The sequence below is a fragment of the Sinocyclocheilus rhinocerous genome, unplaced genomic scaffold (assembly GCF_001515625.1).
Source record: "Sinocyclocheilus rhinocerous isolate Xijiao unplaced genomic scaffold, SAMN03320098_v1.1 C35885856, whole genome shotgun sequence".
Lineage (NCBI taxonomy): Eukaryota > Metazoa > Chordata > Actinopteri > Cypriniformes > Cyprinidae > Sinocyclocheilus > Sinocyclocheilus rhinocerous.
The window spans coordinates 1-684 of NW_015766640.1; the positions used below are offsets into that span (position 1 = coordinate 1).

At 53.9% G+C, this 684-nt stretch overlaps 1 protein-coding gene across 1 annotated transcript; it reads left to right on the forward strand.

The window, feature by feature from the left end:
* Positions 1–3: 3 nt before the first annotated feature.
* Positions 4–681, forward strand: LOC107735223 (reticulon-4 receptor-like; the record flags this gene model as incomplete). The annotated part of the gene is made up of 1 exon (XM_016546981.1): positions 4–681. A coding segment is annotated over one exon (678 nt), but the record flags the coding sequence as incomplete, so codon positions are not given.
* Positions 682–684: the final 3 nt, after the last annotated feature.

The window sequence follows — 684 nt, forward strand, 5'->3', positions numbered from 1 at the left end:
TTTCGGGGTCTGACCAAGCTGCATACCCTTCACCTGCACAGGTGCGGGCTGTCTGAGCTCCCGGTGGGAGTTTTCAGAGGACTCTTCTCGCTTCAGCATCTCTACCTGCAGGATAATAACCTTCTGGCGCTGCACGAAGACACTTTCCTGGACCTGGCCAACCTCACCTACCTATTCTTACATAACAACAAGATCAAGGTGGTGACCGACCACATGCTGCGCGGTCTCATCAACCTTGACCGTTTGCTCCTGCACCAGAACCGCATCATACACGTGCAACAGCGGGCTTTCAATGACCTGGGCAAGCTGACCACCTTGTTTCTCTTTTTCAACAACCTCACCATGCTGACAGGAGAGGCCATGAACCCGCTGGTGTCCCTCCAGTACCTGAGGCTCAACGGAAACCAATGGATTTGCGACTGTCGAGCCAGGCCACTGTGGGACTGGTTCAAACGCTTCAAAGGGTCCAGCTCCGAGTTGGAGTGCCACCTTCCGACCTCTCTAACCGGGAAGGACCTTAAGCGACTGAAGAGCGACGATTTGGAGGGATGCGTGGACTCTCCGTCGCAGGTTCAAACCAGTATCTTCAACACCAAGGCACGCTCTGGAAAGTTCCTCTCACTCGACAATCCTCTCGTTGAAAGCATTCCCAGGTGCTGTCTTTCGGATAACGACAAATCCTCC